The sequence below is a fragment of the Martes martes genome (genome assembly GCF_963455335.1).
Source record: "Martes martes genome assembly, chromosome: 12".
NCBI lineage: Eukaryota > Metazoa > Chordata > Mammalia > Carnivora > Mustelidae > Martes > Martes martes.
This window is the reverse complement of record NC_137900.1, coordinates 94038420-94054595: the sequence shown is the minus strand read 5'-3', so window position 1 is coordinate 94054595 and position 16176 is coordinate 94038420. Positions and strand designations below refer to the sequence as shown.

Genomic DNA, 16176 nt, shown 5'->3' with positions numbered 1-16176 from the left:
GACAGACCCTCACCCACACGCAGCCCCAGGACACCTGCGCCCCCATGCTGACCACCCAGGAGGGCAGGAAGAAGGCCCATGTGAGCGGCAGATGACCTGCTCGGGAGCCCTGCCTGCCGCCCCCCACTCCCACGCCTGCCTCGAGACCCCCTTCCAGGGTCTGAGCGTCAGTGTATTATCGTCTCATTAAACGCTGACACCTAAGGACATGTTCACCTTCCGTCTCAGTTCCTCCTGGAGATGTCGAGCTTCCCCCGGGGGCGGGGCGGGCAGGCCAGACCCTCCCCCGGCGGCTGGTCCCAGCCCCGCCCCCTGCCACCCCCGTCCCAGATCGCTGGGGTCCAGAGCCCCTGCGGCCGCAGCCGGCCAGGATGGACTCTTCTCTCCCGAGTTAAATTTCCCCCGCCTTTTTGATGTCACATCCTGTCCCAGCCTGCTTCCCCGCCGCCGCCCTCCCCACTCCCGCGCGTGAGCGTGGCGCGCGGGTCCCTCTGCTGCCTTCCTCGCAAACTTTTGGCACCCCCGCCCAGGCGCGCCGGAGCGGGTGGGGGAGCGCAGGAGGAGGGGCCGCGCAGGGCCGCGCCCCGCCCGGGGACAGCGGGGACAGCGCGCAGGACGCGCTCGCCATGCAGAGCGGAGGCTCCGGGTGCTGAAGGCGCGGGGCCAGCAGAGCCGGGAGCGCGTCCGCGTCCACGCAGCGCCGGCGCCAGCACCAGGGCTCCTGCATGCCAGGACGGCGGCGGTGGCAGCGAGACATGCAACCGGCCCGGAAGCTCCTCAGCCTCCTCTTCCTCGTCCTGATGGGCACGGAACTCACTCAAGTACGTGCATCCAACGCCATTTTCCTCCCCGCGAGCGGGTGAGGGAGCGCGGAGGCCGCCCAGCGCGCACGGGGACCGGGAAGTCCGGAGCGGCTGGCTGGCAGCTTGGCGCCTGGCTGGGGAGGGGCCAGAGTGCAGCGCGCAGGGCTTGGAGGGAGGGGTGCGGCCGACCCCAGACTGCTGCGCGCCCCCACCTCCCGAACCCCCAGCGCCGGCCCTGAGCCGCTGTGAGGCTGCCCCCTCTCTCTCAGGACCCCCAGCCTCCCACTCCCCCGAGAAGTTCAAAGGGCAGTACGAGGGGCTCCTCCAGCTGCTACTGTCATCTGGGGGGAGGGAGAGGACGCCGAGCAAGGTGTCCAAGCTCCTGGCGTTTCCAGAGGTAGCTCTGAGTCCCACCCCCACACCCCTGCTACAGAGCATCTCTGCCTTTGGGGAGAACACTGCCCTTGGGGCTCCCCAAGCAGGTGGTGGTGGCAATTGTGCCGGGGAGGCCAGACAGTGCGTGCCGGGCTGGGTGCATTGTGGGCTCCGCGCGGAGCCCTGGGGGGGGGGGGTTGTGACCACATGCGCGGCAGGAAGTGTGAGTGGCAAGCCGCCGTGTGCGTGTGTGGGGACTGCTGGGCATTTTAAGTGGGCTTGCCATGCCCTGAACAATGTATCAGTAGAAAGCCTGTCTCTGGCTGGTATTCTCCATTTTAAAAAATCCATTTCTGAGCTGGCAGGGCTGGGAGGAGGAGAAGGGCCGTCTGAGAGCGCTGGAATGGGGGTGTTGCTTGGCACCGGGGTGCTGGGTTGAGGCTGCCAGCTTCAGGAGCCCGGCTGCTCAGGAGTGACATTAAAACGCCCTTTCGATGGTGCCACTGTGCCACGCTCGGAGCTGAAGGATGCTGGCCCCTTGGTCCAGGAGGTGGACGGGCGGCCCCACACCTTGGCCACAAGCCCCAGCTGCCCCTGGCCCTCCTTTCCTCCCTCTGTCTCCCTCCGTCTCAGGGTAAAAGAGGAAACAAAGGGGGCAGGAGGTGGATCACAGGAGAGAAGGCTCTGGAACAAGCTTCCCTTGTTCCGCCTCGAAGCCCTTGCTGGCTCCCGGCTCTGCTGGGGAAGGGCGGGGGGGCGGGGGGGGAGGTTTCTCTTGCTCCCACTGCCCTCGGAGACCCCTTCCCCGGTGCCCCCAGATAGTCGGCTTCCCTGCAGAGACTCCGCACAGTCTCCGGGAGAGAAGTTTTCTTGGCGCGGGGAGAGTGCGGCCGGAGGGCTTGTGCACCGTGGATGGACATCTTTGCACGTACGCACGTGCATACACACGCACTCACACACATGAGCACACACGGGCAGAGGGGAGCCGGGCAGGGGGTGATTGGGAGCACATGCCTTATGGAGACATTTTGGGAACGAGATAACTAGCTCTCCGGGGCCCCGGAAGGGGCTGTCCCGAGGGCCCTCCAAGCCTCGGTGGCCTTCTCCAGGCACCCTGACCACAGACGGCTGTACTCCGGCGGTCTCCTCCTGGCATCTTTTTAAAGATCCCCTGTTCTGGGAAGAAACTTTCCGTTCAACTTCAGTTGGAAGCTTTGTGTGGGTGGCCGAAGGGTTTGCCTGGCCATGCTGCTGGTCGTGCCACCCCCTGCCCCCACCCCCTCCCCCGGCGAAGGGTCAGCCAGCCCCTGCCTACACACCTGCCTCTCCTCCTGCAATCAGGTCCCCCTTCCAGACCCAGGTCGGCTCCCCGGCCCCCGCCCCCCTGCACCAGCCAAGGGAATGGTGTTGTTTTCCTGTTTCTGATGCGGAGCTACGGATGGATGTCTCTGTCTCGGGGGACTGTGTCCCTCAGGGCAGCCCGGAGGCATGGCCCCACCCTTTCTGGGCTGCCTCTGGGGTTGGGCTATCAGAGTTCTGTCGGGTGGAGGCCTATTGTCCTGAACTGGGGTGGGATTTTAGAACAAAGGCTCAACCAGCTTAAATCACTGGGATTGTTCCTAGTCTAGGAAGGTTCTGAGAGTGGCCAGCAGCTCCAGAGGTCCCCTCGACTTGGTCCTGTCCCGGTGGCAGGAGCCCCCGTGCCATGGGGGCTGGGCCAGGGGCCTGTTCCCTTGATCAGTAGCCTCTAAGGTGGGGAGCAAAGAGGGGAGCGGGTGTGGGCCAGAACCGAGCTGTTCGGAATCTGAGAGCTGCTTGGGGACATCCACACTCAAGAGTCTTGCTTTCTTGATCCTGAAGTGATTCAACCCGGGAAGCCACACCTCGCGGCCTCGTGCACAAAGCTCCGAAAGCTGGTGAACCCCTCAAATCAGCCAACGCAGAGCTGAGCCCTGGAGGCTGAGCCCTGAGGGGTCTGTCTTCCCGCCCGTCCTGCTCCTCTCCCACTGATTTAGACAGTGCAGACCCTTAGACTTTGCAGACCCTTCCAGAGCTCTGCACGCGAGGCTCCGGGGCCGTCGTGATGGGGGTCAGCCCGTGTTCAAGTGGGAAGGAGCCAGAAAGGCGAAGCTCATACCTGCGCTTCACGCGTGCGGCCCGAAGGAAGCGAGGGGCGGGGCCGGGGGGAGCAGCACGTGGCCGCGCCATCTGTCCTCCCGACAGCTCGCGTATGATGAGCCACTCGGTCCAGTGCCAGCCAGTGATGGACGGCTCACTGCCTGCCAGGCGGGTGGGCCCCATGAACCCTGTCCTCAGTCGGAGAGACGCCTGACTTGGTCTCGTTCTTCGATTTCCAATCAAAGGCTGGTGCTTCACGCTCCTTGAGAAGCGCCTTAGGAGTTTCCCGTGGGTGCGGGGGAGCTGAGCCCTCTGTCCTGGGGGAGACTGGGTGTGGGGGGACCTGACCCCTCTGTCCTGGGGGAGACTGGGTGTGGGGGGAGCTGAGCCCTCTGTCCTGGGGGAGACTGGGTGTGGGGGGAGCTGAGCCCTCTGTCCTGGGGGAGACTGGGTGTGGGGGGAGCTGACCCCTCTGTCCTGGGGGAGACTGGGTGTGGGGGGAGCTGACCCCTCTGTCCTGGGGGAGACTGGGTGTGGGGGGAGCTGACCCCTCTGTCCTGGGGGAGACTGGGTGTGGGGGGAGCTGAGCCCTCTATCCTGGGGGAGACTGGGTGTGGGGGGAGCTGAGCCCTCTGTCCTGGGGGATACTGGGTGTGGGGGGAGCTGAGCCCTCTGTCCTGGGGGAGAAGGGCAGCTGGGGCTACCTGAGCCCCAGGCCCATCTGGTCCAGCAATAGGGGCATGTTGTCTGCATAGGAAGGTGTGAAATGAGGGGGTGCTCTGTAGTAACGACCTTCACTCGGCTGCCCTTACTTGTACCAGGCGCCATTGGGGTGACCTTGAGAAAAGCTCTTAGCCTCTTAGTATGAACTTCCACCTTTTAAAAACGGGATGCCTCTCAAAGACGTCGTCCCCCGACCAGACCCCGTCCTGCCCCGTTGCTAACCCGCCCCCGGACTGCGTGCTGTGCTCCGAGGCCAGCCGGTGGGGTTTGGCACAGTCAGACCTGGGCTCGCGGTACAGAGCGTGTCCGAACCCTGTGGTCTGGCGTCTGGGCTGACAAGCTTCGTGGGAAGACCCGAGGCTCTGCCGTAATGGTTTGTGTAAGAGGCAGGAGAATGTGTGCACCCAGGGCTCTGGTGTTGGAGCAGGCGATGTGCCAGCCCGCGGTCCTGAGCTGTGAGCCGGGGCAGGGGGCGGGCGGGAGCAGGGGGCAGAGGGGGCTCCCCGTGGAGGCTGACCTCGCAGGAGGAAGGGTGTGTGGAGGAATCCAGTTTATTCTAACAGAGAAGCAGGGCTCCTGTCCATAGCCAGCCTCGGCCTTTCTTAAGGACGCCAAGCCTCGGCCCTACACCCTGAAGAGCTTCCAGCTGTGAACAGTGAACTTGAGGGCTGAGTGTCATTGTGCTTGTCAGGGCTGCTCCCGGAACCGGAGTCCAGATGTGAGCAAAGCCGACTCCCCTGGGGGAGGTGTGGGTGGGCTCCATGCATGGACGGGACAGCTGGGGTGGGGTTAGTCCCTTAGAACCCCGCTGGGACCCATCACACCAAATCCGTTCTCTTCTCCGGAGATTCTGCCTGTGCCACAGGGGAAGACACAACCCGCTTCCCTGAGCAAATTTAATGAGGATAAAACAGCCCAGTTCTGTGACCTGTTGGAGTCTAACCTTGGACGGATGAGCCCACTGACCTCCTGTCCGGCTGCCCTTGTCCCTGGCCTCCCTCGTCTGCACTGGATGCTAGTGGTAGTGGTGGGGAGGTGGGGGGCTCGGGCGCTGTGGTCTTTTCCCGAACCAGTTAGTTCATGACGCACCGCACTTCAGGAGGGTCTGTAGGCTCCCTCCGGCCGTAGGGCTGGTCCAACAGAGGAGCAGGGAGGGGACCGCCCCCCATTCCCAGGTGGGCCCCCCTTCTGGGGGCAGGGAGGCGCTGGGACACCAGGACGGCACAAAGCTGTAAATCCTCCTTGGCAAATCACGGAGAGCAATTTGCTTCTCATTCCACTGACTTCCGCCTTCCCCAATAAAAAGAAAGGTAATTTTCTGCCTTGGGTTGTATTTATTACTAAAGTTATCAGGCCCTGTAATCAGTATTAACATCACCGTGGAAAGTAATACAAAACTAATTACTAGCTAAACTGAATTAGATACACGGCCACGGCCAGCCAGGCTGACAGGCAGGGGAGCCAATTTTTGGCTCTGAAAGGAGCACCGAGGACGTTCCTCACACTCTGAAAGCAGCCGCTGTCGGGTCCTCCCCATGGCGACACCCCCTCGACCGTCCAGGCGGCTTGGCCCCTGGGCAGCAGGCAGGAAGCAAAGATGCCGGTCCCTTTGCTTTCCAGGTGGTCACAGGCACAAGAAACTCGCCGGACCCTCCGGCACAGGGTTAATCCCAGCAAGGAGGGTGACTGTTGGCTGAGTGTCCCCGAGTCCCACTGCCTGCCAGGAGCGCCATCTGGATCTGCAGGGGGCAAGCCCAGCGGTCCCGTGCAGCGTCCTCACGGTCCAACCGAGGACCCCGAGGCTGGAGGGGACGTAGCTGAGTGACAGAGCCCTGGTGCGCCCCAGATCTGTCTGCCGCCTGAGACGCCAGGCTCATGCTTCCGTTAAGGTGGAGAGGAAGCGTGAAAAGCAGAGGGAAAGGCTCAAGGTCATGAGCGGCAGCCAGGAGGGGCCTGGAGCCGCCGAGCCACACCTGCAGCCCTTTGCAGGGCCGCCCGGGGCGTCTGGTCGGCCGAGTCTCCAGCGGCCGGCCCCGTGCTCTGACCTGGAAACTCAGCTTTTAGAAGGGGAGCGGCAGAGCTCCGCAAACATTTTGGGGTGGTGTCCATGTCGTGGTCTCCTTCCTGCCATGAAGGGTGGCGGCCCCGAGCAAGTCGCCATCCCCGGGGGGCGTCTGGGAGAGCGCACCGGGGCCCCTCCTCTCAGTCCTCTGGGGAATGACGTGAGGTGTGAGGAGGTTGCCCTGCACGGCCTTGCGGGTCCCAGCATCCGCCTGAGGGCTGAGTCCGAGAAGCCGCAGGAACACACAGACAGGCTCAGCCAACGCTGCTCGTCGCGGACGGGCCGGCGGTCCCAGTCCCACCATGTGAGGCTCTGGGCATCACACACGCAGCCCCGGGGAAGGAGGGACCAGACCCTGCTAACACCAGCTCCCCTACCCCTGGGCCCGGGTTGAATCTTAAGACGAGGGCCAGATGGCAGAGGGGGAAGGTGCCTTCTTTGCTCTCGGGCGGTGTTTAAAGACTCGAGCTTTCCAGTCCGCTTGCTCTGATCCGGGCGACAGGGGTTGGTCCTGTGTGGTCCGTATGCAGGGTTTAATGACATCTACAGTCCGTGGGTCAGTCGGGAGGAGAGTGGGCAGCCTCGGGGCAGCCTGGGGAGAGGCGGGCGGAAGCCCATCCGCAGCCCCCCTCCGCGACGAGCGGCCCCGCTCCCGCGGCACCAGCGAGCACGGCGGAGACTTCTCCCGGTGCGAGATGGCTCTCGAGTGTGGCTCTCGAAGAAAGCAACTCCCGCTTGTTTCAAGTGATGCTTGGGGTGTCTGAGGGTTGACGAGAGAACAGAGGTGTGTTCAGACATGTTATAAATAGCGAGCTCAGCCCGCAGGGTGTTGGTGTTAAATCTGACAGCAGAGCGGGGTTCGGAGCAGAAGCGGGGATGGGCTTTCAGAAACAAACGCTGCCCGCGGAGGTGAGTCCCTGGGCTCCTGCCCTGCCCGGTACACCCCGGCTCCAGATCTCCGGGAAGCCCAGCCTCCGGGCCTCGTCTAGTGGATGCAGAGGCAGGAGCAGGGGCAGGTCAGCTGTGAGTGGGGAGCGGGGAGAGGGCGCCGGGGGCATGGCATCGAGGGACTCTCTTTCTCCGGGGACAATCCTCCCTCTACTGGAGCTGGCCAGGCAGCGTTCTGAGGCCAAGTCCGGGCCCAGGGGGCAGAGGGTCCTAATCGCCAAGGGCAGAGTGGGGGCTCGGAGGGAGGAATGTGTGGCAGAGCCCAGGTCCTGCTTTGAGAGGGTGGTGACTTCTGGGGGCCTCCGCCTCCACAGCCGGACCGCGCGTGGACTCTCGGATGTTTCCATGACTCCGTCACCTTCCGATCCACGTCAGGAACCGTGGGCTCGTGTCAGGGTCACTGATTGACTCCGTAGAAACGAGTCCGTCCTTCTCAATCAGTTACAGGGACTTCCCTTAATGGACAGCGGGAAACAGTGATGTTCGTGAGGGATCCCCGAAAACCACGAGCTCAGCCCACAGGGCCCTGCAGAGTTATCTCGTCTGGGCTCTTCGAAGGGCCTCTCCCAGAAGTGGACCCCGTTTCTGCTGGGCAACTAGAAGGACGTGCAGCCGTGGCCTCCCGGTCTGGACGCAAGCCAATCTGAGGCAGCGTTTATGAAAGCGGCATAGAACTTTCCAGAGCGGGAGCAGAGAGTGTGGGGGGCAACAGGGAGGGGCCATGGGCAGCCAGCTCTCTGGACGGACAGAGAGTCAGGACTGAGGGCTGGAAGGGGGTGTCGTGGCTCAGGGAAGAAGCAGGTCCAGGGACAGCTGTGGGTCACAGAGCACTCCCCTCCGGGAGGCGGCTGCTGTCCCCTCGGGGCTGGAAGAGACACCGTGAGTCCCCAAACCTCAGAGGAGTTTGAGTCTTCGTGGCCAGTGGGAGGAAGTGGCCTGGGAGGAGGTTCGACCTTGGGACGGGCCAGCCCCCTGGAGCGACGGAGCACGTGTGGGGCAGGCTGGCGGCGGCTGGTGGAGCCCCGGCCTGGGTCTTCTGAGCCCCGCTCCGGACATGCTGTCCCGGTGGTCGGCCAGAGAGCAGAGCGTCCGCAGCAAAGCGCACGTCAGGCCTTTCCACACGGCCCAGCCCCACAGCGGCTATGGCCGGAGCCCCTCCCCCACAGAGGGCCCGGCAAGTGCACGGGGCTGGGCCAGGAGGGGACCCTCTCCTTGGGAGGGGTGTGAGGAGCGGTAACCCTGTCCACCGCCGTCCCGCCGGGGTCAAGCCAGAGGCCGTGGAGGGCGCGGAACAAGGGGATGCTTGTATTGGGCTGCCCGTGGTGGGCTTCCATGGCCGCTGGGAGAGGGGGTTCAGGTCACCCGGGGGCTCCCCCCAAGGTGCCCGGCCCCAGACCAGACCCTTTCCCTGCTGCAGGGTGTTCTTCGCCAGCAGGAAAGCAAGCGGAAAGGGCGCGTAACGGCTGGAAGGAGCAGAACGGCTCTGCATGGACCCCCCGCGTCTCCCACGTCTGTCTTCCCTCTTCCCCCACCCCAGCTATGTGCAGAGAGCTTGAGAAAAATGTGCACGGTTTCCTAACAGCAAAAGAGCATCCAAACTTGGTTCTTTGGGGGTATCCCTTGGCTCCGACCTGAGCAGAGTGGACCCGTGTTCTGTCTGTGGCACGGAGACGCCCCGAGTTCCTCCCCGCTGGCCACGGGGATGCGGTGGGCCTTCGTCAGGTCGTGCTCCGACACCCCCCAAGCGCCGTCCCCTCTGGCTTTCCGCAGGAGGGTCCTTCCGCAGGCACGTCACGTCGGCCCTCCTTCTGAGAGCTCTGCAACCCTAGGCCCTCGAGGCCGGCGTTCTTGTTTCCGTGTGTGCTGGTGAACTTGCAGAGTCCGCCAAGGTCAAGGCTGGACGATAGAGACCTGGCTGGTCCCCCCCAATTCACATGTTGACATCCTAACCCCAAAACGTGACGGCACTGGGAGGCGGGGCCTTCGGGAAGCCCTTTGGGAGGCACTCTGCCAACACGACAGGCCTAGTGCCCCGGACGTGGCGAGGAGGCAGGCGCCCCCAGAACGCGACCCCACCGGCCTGTGCCCTCGGACTCCCAGCACCCCCCACCGCTGTGAGCCACAAATATCTGTTGCTTACAAGCCGTCTGCCGGTGCTGCTTTGTCATGACCACGGGAGCAGACACCGTGACAACTGTCAGGCAGAGGGCCCCCACATTTTGGGGCTTGGTCCTGGGAATGGCAGGTGTCCCAGGTGACCTCGGACAGGTCTCGTCGTCTTTCTGAGCCTGACCCGGGGAAAGCATCGCCCAGGTGCGTCCACCACGATGAAGGGACATCGCGCCCCCGGCGTGAGGGTGTCCGGGGCTCCGCGCCTGCTCCATTAGTGCTCCGGGGCTCTGCCGTGTTGTGAACCTAAGTGAGGCCTTGCTTCTGGGGGACCGTGTGGAAACTGGGATCTAAGTTCCTCCCCAGGAGCATGTGGGGTTGGCCGGCACCAGGGGCCTGTGATCCAAATGCCTCAATCTTCAACGATTCATAGTTTGCTTTGGGAAATACGGTGTGGCCTTCTAAATCACATCGCACTTGCTCGAGGCTTCTCGGATGACCCTCTCCAGCGCACGAGGAGCCGTCGTCTCTCCTACTGACTCATGGAGTCCGGCCACTGGCGAGGACTTTGGATTGGGACTGGATGAGTGGGAAGTGACTTCCATCCAACCTCCAGTCAGAGCAGGGGTGCAGGGCAGGGAGACAGGGGTGTATGCCAAGGTGATAGGGGTGCAGGGCAGGGGAGCAGGGGAGTAGGTAGGGGGACAGGGATGCAGGGCAGCGGAGCGTCAGGGGTGCAGGGCAGGGGACACTATGGCAGGGGTGCCTGCTAAGGCAGAGGGGGTGTAGGGCAGGGGGTTAGGGGAGCAGGAGAGGGGGTCAGGGGAGCAGGGCAGGAGTTCAGGGGAGCCGGGCAGGGTGGCGGGGGTGCAGGGCAGGGAGGCAGGGGTGCATGCCAAGATGGTAGGGGTGCAGGTCTGAGCAGCAGGGGGGCAGGCTGCCAGTGGGTCAGGAGCACAGCTGTACCCGCTGCACACCCCTGTTCTGGCTACATACACCGTCTGGGAGGGAGGGACGTGAACGTGCCTCTGTCCACTTCTTTATAAACACCGACACGGAAGGCAGAGGTGGCGAGGAGGGGCTGCAAGGCGTCTGGCTGGGTGGGAGCTGGCTTCCCCCCGACCTCCCAGGGTCAGCTCTGTTCCCGAGCCACGCAGGAACTCCGAGGCACTGTCCGCATGTGGCCAACCCGGTACGAGTAACCCAGAGCCGCGTGTTTAAAAGCCAGCCTCCCAGCCAGAAACCCTCCCCCCAGCTCGCCGATGTGACTGCAGAGGGGGCCTCCCCAGGCCAGCCCAGTGCTGTGCCCAGGGTCAGAGCGAGTTCCAGGCACGCGGAGCGAAGCTGCTCATCGGTCCCCAGACCTTCCGGCCTCCGCCGGTCCCTCGGACGGAGCGTCATCTCTGTCATCTCCACTGGCCTGGGCTCCGGTCTCTCCAGGGAGGAGCCCGGCCAAGTTGGTGCTCTAAAGATTTAGAGTGCCAACGGCAAATCCTTATGGACATTACTGACATCAAGTGAAATCAGATGTTCTTCAAAATCAGGAGCTTTTTGTAGTTGCCTCATTCTTGACATCTGCGCATCTGGAGTCTCACCGCCCAAAAACGAGGCTCTGCTTGGCGGGCGCTGTTTTTGTGCCCAGGCGGGACCGCTTCAGCCTTTGCGTGTCTGTATCAGCAGCAGCAGCTCTCAGGAGGGGTGGCCGAGGTCTCGGGGGGGAGGGGCGGGGGCGTATGTCCCAGCTCTGCCATTCACTTAAACCCTGGTGGCTCAGCGGAGGGCCCTCCTGGGTACGTTTTGTCTGGTGCCAAGCAGGATACCCCCCTGGGTGCCAAGGCTGCGCCTCCACTAACCGTCTAGTCTTTGTAATACCTGCAGAGAAAGCAGACGATCCTATTATCAAACCCATTTCACAGATGGGGAAACTGAGGCACAGGAGGGCTATGGCCCTGGCTAGCGTCTCCCAGCCAGTGGCCAGCTGTCCGCCCCGAGTCTGCGTTCTCATCCTCGGCGCTGAGTGGCTCACCCGCGATGCTCCTCTCTGGCCAGGGCGTGTCCCCGGTTGCGGTGCCGGCGGTCTGCTCTGGCGCGGGGGCAGTTTCTTTCCGGGGCCATACAGCGCGCTGTCCCCGTGTCTCGGCCTTGTCCCGGGCTCGGTGCACAGCGCGCTGTCCCCATGTCTTGCACTAGCAGGTTATAAGCAAGTACGTGCAGCTTCTAGGGCCTGAGAGTTTGTAGATGGGGTTGGGTTCAACCTGGAATTCTTCCCACCAAGTAGGTGGCCACTGTCTGCAGGGGCATCTGAGTGTGTGATTTGGGCTCCGAATCGGTTCGTCCTCTGCCGACAGAGGAAGGAGGCAGAGCACTGGTCGCCTCCCTGGTGACCTGGTGCGACCCGGGCTCCCCGGGGCTCCGCGGAGCCTGCAGTACCAGCACACGCTGGGAGATGGCGCCCTTCCCCAACGGTTAGAACTGGCCGCCCGCACTCCCCGCGTTCCTCCGCGAAGCCGATCAGGAAACCCTGCGGCGGGGTCTCACCCCGCACTCAGGCCAGGACATTCCTGGCTGTCGTCAAGACCCCTCTCTGAAAGGGGACGGAGCAGAGTGAAGCCCCCGGGAAGGCGGTGCCCATCTTCCCGGGGCCCCAGGAAGGCTGGCCCCTCCCAATCCCCTTTTGGAAGGGAGATTTATTCTCACCCAGGCAGCAGCGATCTGGGGAATTCTTCCCTTCCCAGAGGGCTGGGACGGCTGGACGGGGCACTGGAGGAGGTGCCTTTCACCCCCTGGAAGCTTCCTGCGAGGCTAAAGCCCTGTGCAGGGGCTCGGCCTGGTCAGCCCCGGGCGTCCGAGACTCGCACGTGTCCCGGCCTGACACTGCAGAAGGCCGGGCACTTGAGCTAGAATGCCCGGCCCCTCCCCCGCAGCACCGGGGCTTGGGAGCGCCACTCTCGCCCCCCAACCACAGACCCCAAGGCTTCCACCCAGGGCCACGCTCCTTGAGGGTAGGGCACCTTGAGCTCTCCGGCCGAGATGCCTGAGCCACAAACTTGCACCCAGCTCCTGCCCTGTGAGCTGGGCCCCGCACCCCTCCTGCACACACGGACCCCTCCCACCCACACCCAGGAGCCCACGCTGGTGGGTGCCAGCCACTGCCAGGAGATCCTTTCTTCCCAGAGGCATAAGACACCCCCCCCCCAGAGAGCCCTCTCCTTTACACCTCTTTCTCTCTCCCCCCAGGGCTGGGGCTGGAGACCCCCTCCCAGCAGGGCTTCAGGGGGTGACAGGGTGGCCTGCGAAGCGCGGAGCCACCCCCAAGCAGGTCCCCGGCAGCCAGAGCTGACCGCCTGCTCTGGTGGGGGGTGGTCCCAGAGGGATGCCCAGGCCTGACTCCGCCGGGAGGGTAGCCAGGGCGCACCGATCTGGACAGCCGGGCCACCGGGGCGCAGGCGGGTTTCAGGACTCCGGGGCGGCGGTCAGCTTTCCTCCCTGAACACCCTTCTCAGCCCCTCCGCGGCTGGGGTTTGCAGGCCTCGCTGCCAGCAGCCAGGGGGCGGCGGGGAGCCGGAGCGGAGAGGAAAAATCCACCCATTTCCTGGGCAGATTGCGTCGGCCGCCGCCCGGCCGTGTCCCCGCCTCCCGGCCGCGGCCCCCGCGCGCAGCCCGCGCGGCGCTCAGAGCCGGAGCCGGAGCCGAGCCGGCGGCGGGGCGCGGGCGCAGGGCGCGGAGGGGCGGCGGCACCGCGGGCACCGGGCGGCGGGCGGCGGGCGGCGGGCGGCGGGCAGCGGCCACTCTCCCCCCGGCGCCCGGGGCGGCGCAGCCATGGCCGGGGCGCGCGGGGCGGCGGCGGCGACGGCGGGCGGGCGGCGGCGGGCCGAGGGGGCGCGGGGACTCGGCCGGGCGCCCCTGCCCGCCGCGGTGCCCGCCGCCTGAAGGCTGCCCGGGGGCGCGGAGCCCGAGCCGGCGCGCGCGGGCGCAGGAGGCGACTCGAGGCGCGATGTCGGTGCCGCTGCTCAAGATCGGGGTTGTGCTGAGCACCATGGCCATGATCACCAACTGGATGTCCCAGACGCTGCCCTCGCTGGTGGGCCTCAACACCACCAAGCTCTCTGCGGCCAGCGGCGGGACGCTCGACCGCAGCACCGGCGTAAGTCCCCGCCGCCGCCTCGCGGGCCCTCCCGCCGCTCCCTCCGACCCCGACCCCGGGCTGGGCGGCGCCGAGCAGGGCGCAGGGCCAAGGGCACGGGCAAGGGTTCCCTGCGGCTTCCCCCGGTGGGCGGAGGTGACCCCGTCCCCGCGCTGCCCGGCCGGCCAGCGGCCTGCCCTGGTCCTCAGGGTACCGCCTCCTTCCTTTGCTGGGTTTCCTCGAGGGGCCTCAGGGACGCTGTCGTTTCAAGTCCCCTTCAACTAGTAGTAAGTCCCTCACTGACAAGGTCAGGAAACTGAGGCAGGGGACTTGGGGACTTGTCCAAGGTCACTCAGCAAGTAAGGGGTGGGGATGCCTCTGCTCCACCCTGTCGGGTCTGGTCCAGCCAGGGCTCCATCGGAGCCCGCCCTACTTTGTGCGAGCCGAGCCAGCGGGACTGGACGGCGGGAGTGGGGGAGTGGGCTGGCGGGCGGACGGGGAGCCGGCAGCTGGCACTCGCTCAGGCTCCTTTCCCTGCTCCTCCCTACGCCAGGTCCCTCAGGGTCCTGGAGCCCCAAGGTGCAGTGGCCGGGGTGGGGCCCTGGGAGGCACTGGCTGTGGTGCTGGCCCCCTCTCCGTCCCCTCAGCCCTCCGTCCTGCCTCCCACGTGGCTTTTTCTTCCCTTGTCAAGGCCTTGGTGTGGGGGCGTAGCGAGTGGCCAGGGTGCCTGTGGGCAGGGCTGGCTCAGATGGTGGCTGGAGCTGCGTGAGCCAGGCTGAGCGGGAAGCACCCCTGAGCGGAGGAGGATGTGAGGAAGGGCCCCAGGCTGGCTCCCTCGGAGGTGGGGGGCGGGGGGGGGGCAGGAGGCTTCTCTCCCACCTGGTTTGGGCTGCCCAGGGCGCGGTGCTCTGGGAGGATGTCTCCACGTGACCCCTCCTGAGACCCTCGTCGTGTTCACCCCACCTCGTGTCTCAAGGATGACATCCAGGGCTGCTTTCATGATGACTGTGCTCCTGCGTCTGGGTCCTAAGCTGCTGGGGTTGGCGATGAATGAAGCAAGTGGACAGCTACTATAGATTCTCCACCCCAGCCCCATGCTAAAAATAGCAGGGAGGTGACCTGAGGCGACAGGGCAGGGTGCGGGGGAGGGTCTGTGCTCCGGGAGTGTTTCTGGACGGTGGCGTCCCCCCGTGTGTGTGCCTGGCACTCCACACCTGAGCCGGGCTGCAAGGTGACACCAGCCCGGCACAGCTCTGGTCTCTCAGTGGTCCTTGGGCAAACCCCAGGACTGAGGTTGGCCGTGAGCTGGCCCCCCGTGTCACCAGAAACTTGGTGAGATCCACACAGTGACTGGTGGATAGCAGTCCTCGTGGAGTTGGAAGGCTGGCATCTCCTCGGACAGTGTCTGCCAGGCTGCCCGCGGGATGGCAGCTGGGGCGTAGGGTCGTTGCGGCTCTGGGCTAATGGGCCGCCGGATCCCGGCTATTACCCCGGGGCTTCATCTCCGGGCGTCAGGGACGGCGTCGCGATGCTGCGCCAGCCACCCCGGCTTGCCTTACGGGGAGGAGATCTTGTTTCTGAATTACGTGCTGCTGTGAGTCAACCAGCCCCTGCTTTCCTGCCTGACTCCTCAGTCAGGGCGTGCGGCCTCTCCCCCCTCCCTGCTACCTAGCCTATCCATTCGGTCACATGCCGGGACACCAAACATCCCCGGAATTGAAAAATCCCCTGAATTTGAACAAAATTTCGAGTCTTGCCTGTTCAGCTTCCTTGCAGCCCCGGGGGGACCTCGATGAGATTCTGCCCCTTTGTTCTCAGGGGCTCCTGCCCCTCCCCGGGGTCAGAACGTGTCTTTGGTCTGTTTTTTGTCCTTCCCTGCCAGGGGTCGGACTTGGACAGCCCTCCCTGGTCGTCGTTCCCGGTGCGCTGCCTTCCGGTCTCACGTGTCTCCCTCTCGCCCCCCCCCGCCCCTGCATCCAGGTGTTGCCCACCAACCCCGAGGAGAGCTGGCAGGTGTACAGCTCTGCCCAGGACAGCGAGGGCAGGTGCATCTGCACAGTGGTCGCCCCCCAGCAGACCATGTGTTCACGGGATGCCCGCACGAAACAGCTCAGGCAGCTACTGGAGAAGGTGAGTCTGTGCGGGGCGCGTGTGCACGCGCCTGTGCCCATCTACGTGCGTGTGTGCGCCCACACCAGCACCCAGGGTGGGCCAGCCTGCACGGTCTGTCCCAGCTTCAAGACCGCCCTCTTTCTTGGCGTGTCCAGACTCAGAATGTCTGTGAACGAATGAATGGGTGGACGGAGACCTCCCCCCGTGCCCCACGGAAGGCGCAGGAAGAGATGAGTCGACCCTGCTGGTCACTCTGCAGAGGAGCCGCGTGGGCATGGGGAGAGGGGACAAGGGCGGCTCCTCCCCGCACCCGCCACTGTTCCCAGCGAGGCGGAGACCGATAGTCCGGAGGGCTCAGGGCTGTGGCTGAGCAACCACCAGAGAGAGCACCCCAGGAGCCCCTTGGGTCTCAGCCGATGGGCTCTTTTGCTGCCCACGGGAGGTGGGATCTGCCAGTTGCAGGTCTAGGGGTACAAGTGCACCCGGAGTCCGCCCCTCGGCAGCCGCGGACAGCAGTGCTGTGTGGGTCCAGCACACATTTTAAATCCGTCATTTCAAGACCCTTCACAAGAATCATGTCAACTCGGTGAGATTTTTCACCTGGTTTCATCACCCATATATGCACATGGACACTGCACACCTGTGCACGTGCCTTGCACTCACCACCCACACGCCCCACGTACACACCCCCACACCTACACACCGGATACACACGCACCCCACATACACATGCGACACACATACACACACACGTCTCATACACCCACCACGCATCCCCCACATACGCGCCCACACCCACACAA

At 64.7% G+C, this 16176-nt stretch overlaps 1 protein-coding gene across 4 annotated transcripts in view; it reads left to right on the top strand.

Moving 5' to 3' along the window:
* Positions 1–590: 590 nt before the first annotated feature.
* The window catches only part of OLFM1 (olfactomedin 1), a gene marked incomplete at its 5' end in the record, with an annotated part of 36114 nt that continues 20528 nt past the window's right edge, over positions 591–16176 (top strand). Inside the window, 2 exons of one of the 4 annotated variants that reach the window (XM_080820489.1) lie at positions 591–821; positions 15242–15391. In XM_080820489.1, the coding sequence (XP_080676615.1) occupies positions 726–821; positions 15242–15391 (246 nt within the window). Of the gene's footprint in view, positions 822–13123; positions 13283–15241; positions 15392–16176 lie in introns of those variants that run through there. The other 3 variants (XM_080820487.1, XM_080820488.1, XM_080820486.1) reach the window with 3 other exon arrangements.